The following is a 3,912-nucleotide window of genomic DNA, read 5'->3' as shown; positions in this document are numbered from 1 at the left end:
TATGTATAAATGCTCATGTGTTGATTCTCTGAAACATTTTTCAATGTTAAAAGTTATGTGATAAAGCTATATCACAATACATCCATACTTTACTTTGACTTTAGCAGCCAACAGATGAGGTACTGTATATTAAGAAAATATTAAGATTGGATTAATAAAAATGACTGTTAACACTTGAACATGTAATGAGCTCCTATAAAAGATAACATCCCAGCAGTCACTTATCTCACCTCACTAGCACACAGTCTTTTTTAATACCCCTCTGGCTGTTCCCTTGTAGCTCCAGGGTCTATATTTGAACTCTGCTTCATAGATTTTTGCAATCTGATTGTGTTGCAGCACATCAAAAGATGGATTTGTCTGTGAATGTTATCTTGGGAATTAGCACCCTCGCATCCTCCTCTCTTATCGCTCGCGGGATCCTCTCTGTGGTCCCGCTAAATCTCCTCCGTGGGTTTCTTTGGTGAGGTTTACATGTCTCGTAAAACTACTGCGGCGATAAAAGGACGAAGTGATTTCCTTTGGGTCTGAAAGGCATCTTCACCTCCTAGCCCTGTTTTGTGCAGCTTGATGGAGAGCGGACATGTGGGGGAGAAGGTATTACAACGAAGAGGGACTCCGAGCTGGATTTTGACATGGCAAAAAAAAGCTAGCCTTTGCAGGGGATTATGAATTATTACACAAAGATAATGTCTGTGGACTCTGATAGCACTGAGGGGCACGGTCAGTCTTAGAAAGAGGAAGAAGGAGATTAAGTCTGGGCTTAGTGAAGTTAGGTCAAGACCCGGATACAGAGCAGAGACTTGTTGTACTGCTGCTGAACCCAAATACAGGGAACACACTATAAAGTCACCACTAAATAATATTCAAGGCTACAGTCACAGGGTGCCGATTGTGAAAAAAATCATAATATTGAATAGTAAATGTTGAAATCCTGATTAATTAAGGAACATTACTCAATGGCTTTTAGAAAGATGTTGCATTTATTAAAACTAAAACAGTTAAACAAATCAACGGGGACAACACCTTGAACTTTTCCTGTTGATCTTTTTGAATTTACACAAGACAAAATAGGAGTTTACCTGCAAAACGTTATGTGCAAAATAATCGTGCTTCTTGATTACATTGTTTTTGTGTGAGCAAAACTCAAAATCGCGTTTGAAATTTGATGAATAGCTCACACCTAGCCCCCCAAGACTTTGCAAGTCATAGTATTAAGAGAGACAACGATCGCGAGTAGTACGAATGGCAGAAATGGATGGGTCAAACAACACAGGGGGTCGTGGTTCATGTCCAATTCTTGTCCCTGAAACGTACAAATCTGACTCCAAAGGGTTTGACGTGAGTCTCGAGAGCGTCAAAAGGTGAGGCCCAGACCTAGAGTGTCTAAATTTCACTCTAAAGTAGACTTGTATGTCATTAACACATCGCTGTTTGATGAGATGGGGGTGAGAATGTGGTGAAGGGAAAACTCGGGGTTCACTTCTGGTCTTGGTTACTGCACCGCTGCATGTAAACCCATGCAAACTCTGATTTCTCCCCATAAACTGGTTTCTTGTGTCAGGAAGAGTGTAAGCAGGATATCACTGAGGTTGAGCATAAGGACGGCTAACCAACAGGCTGACACTAACAGGGACAGACAGACTGAACAGGCAGGATGCACAAATGGGGATAGGTTAACGACTTGATTTGAGAAGCAACCAAAAAAAACATGAAAACATACGGAAGACATCTGTGAGACACGTAGGGTAGCACAAGATGTCTAGGTAAGCAAATATAAGATGCTAAAATGCTCTGAGTGAGGGAATTAAGGAGAGAGGCAGGCACAACATGTAGAAAAGATCAGTGCAGTTAGCCTACACAGTCTCTGAGCAGGAGGGACTCAAATAGGATTTTCAAAATAAAACTAATAGTCTTGACCTAAAATTGAAACTACAAAAAAAAAGAAAATCAATAGAAGTCGCTTCACTTGATGCCTAATTACTATACTTACAGCTGTCCTTGACCGAAGCCAAACGCCTTAAACTCATTTTCAAGATACATAAAGTCGTTATATCAATAATATAAAAGTGAACTCTGTGTTTCCTCTTTGCTTGAATAAGGGAGTTGAGGTTTTGGGGATATTTTTTGTGTGTGCACGAACTCAAGATGAAAGAAAGACGTCAGGCCAAAGACACAGATACGTCTTCCCGAGGTGATGTGAGGACGTTTTTCTCCAGTTTAGTAACCTTTGCCTCTCTTCTCTTCTCTTTGTCTCTGTCTACCTTCCTTCCCCGTGTCCCCATCTTCTCCAGTTGCCAAATGCAGGTCGCGAACCAACCAACCGGACGAGACGCCGTCCTACATATGCAAACACCAGTTTCCATGGAGACATCGTCACCATCGCCTTGGAGCGTGGGCCGCGTGGAGGTGGCGCGTTGTGTCCCGTGCGCCCCGTCCGAGCACCACAACCCCAACCCCGCCACCCGCAGCCTGCGCAGGCCTGGACGCCGTCACGGCCGCTCCCCGCCTCCGCCGATCCGCTCCAGCTCCATCCCGATCATCCCCTCCGTCCAGTGTCACCGCGACAACGAGGTGTCCTGTATGCAAACCAGTGCGGCGCCGGCGAACGCGGCCACGTCGGCCACGTGCGGCGCCGGGCCCCGCAAGGAAGCCAGGAGAGAGAAGGCAGCGTGCCCCGCGCCGTGTTCTTCTTCCTGCTCGTCCGCCATTGGCCAGCGGCAGGATGAGGTGGCGCTGCTGCTGGAGGAGGCGCAGGAGCACCTCAGGGCGCTGGCGTTGGCTCACAGGAAGCAGGGAGAAGGCGGGATCAGCGGCGGCGGCGGCGGCGGCGGATCCACGGCTGCGCCGGTCGAGGCCAGAGAAACAGTTTGCTTCCTGAACCTTAACGGAGGAGGTGCTGGGGCGCTGAGCTGTACCGGACCCACGCAGACCCAGCTGCTCAGCCCCAGCCTATCACACAGAGACCTGGGCCAAACGAGCCAATGAAAGGACACGATTTGGGACATTCACTTTCGGGTTTGACATTGTTTGACAGACTACAGCACACTGTCCCGCGTCTGTGGGACATGAATGGAAATGCAGAACTTAAAAAACTAAAAAATGTATGTCATGGAAGTTCAGAAAATGTGCTGATGATACGCATTCTGTATGGAGACTAGCATACAAGGACTTCTTGAGAGGCCGCCTTCACACCGACTGACAGTATGGAAAAGAGAAGAAAAAAAATATTTACATGCATTTACTTACAAAAACAAGAGAAACACTTCTACTTCTAGGCAAAAAGAAACCAAATAGTCTGTCAACTCTATGGTGTTTTTAATTGTAAAAAGAATATATGAATATATATATATATATATATATAAATATATATGGATATAAATATACGGAATTCAAAAAGTGACCAAGTACAAAGTTGAAGAACACAGGAATGATGTAACTATTTTTCTTTCTTTTTTTCTTCTTCTCCCCCCTTTTTGTGTATTAACTGTCACGTTTTGGTTTCGGGCTCAAATCTGACGTAAAAACGTCGTTAACGTCGCGCCGCACGTAACGCGAGACGTGATTTGGATTCTGGGAACCTGCACAGAATCCAAAATGTGCAACAAAGATGGACCACACCACAAAAAACTAAAACTCCCCATAGCCTGCGTGCGTGCAGCGAGAAAAGAGAAGAAGAAAAAAAAACGTAAACAACGTCTTCTACGTTTGGCCAGATTTGGGAGGGCATCATTTTAAAGACAGCACAGATGCTCACTCCCCATCGGCCAGTGTTTCAAACCAATCTAGATTATTTTTGTTTTTGTTACAAATTATATACACACACACACACACACACATGCGCCCACATGCTCACTTGTGCATTATTTTTTGGTTGGTCAGATAAATGGACGGAAGGACAAAGGAAGGACA

General features: G+C 45.0%; 1 protein-coding gene across 1 annotated transcript in view; it reads left to right on the top strand.

The window, feature by feature from the left end:
- Positions 1-3,609, top strand: part of LOC117960516 (pro-neuregulin-3, membrane-bound isoform) — a 365,265-nt gene extending 361,656 nt beyond the window's left edge. The window contains exon 10 of the mRNA XM_034898461.1: positions 2,295-3,609. Within this exon, the coding sequence (XP_034754352.1) occupies positions 2,295-2,988 (694 nt within the window). The 3' untranslated portion in view covers positions 2,989-3,609. The remainder of the gene's footprint in view (positions 1-2,294) is intronic.
- Positions 3,610-3,912: the final 303 nt, after the last annotated feature.

Source organism: Etheostoma cragini, chromosome 17, assembly GCF_013103735.1.
Source record: "Etheostoma cragini isolate CJK2018 chromosome 17, CSU_Ecrag_1.0, whole genome shotgun sequence".
Lineage (NCBI taxonomy): Eukaryota > Metazoa > Chordata > Actinopteri > Perciformes > Percidae > Etheostoma > Etheostoma cragini.
The sequence above is the reverse complement of the archived record's forward strand: the minus strand, read 5'-3'. Positions and strand labels throughout refer to the sequence as shown.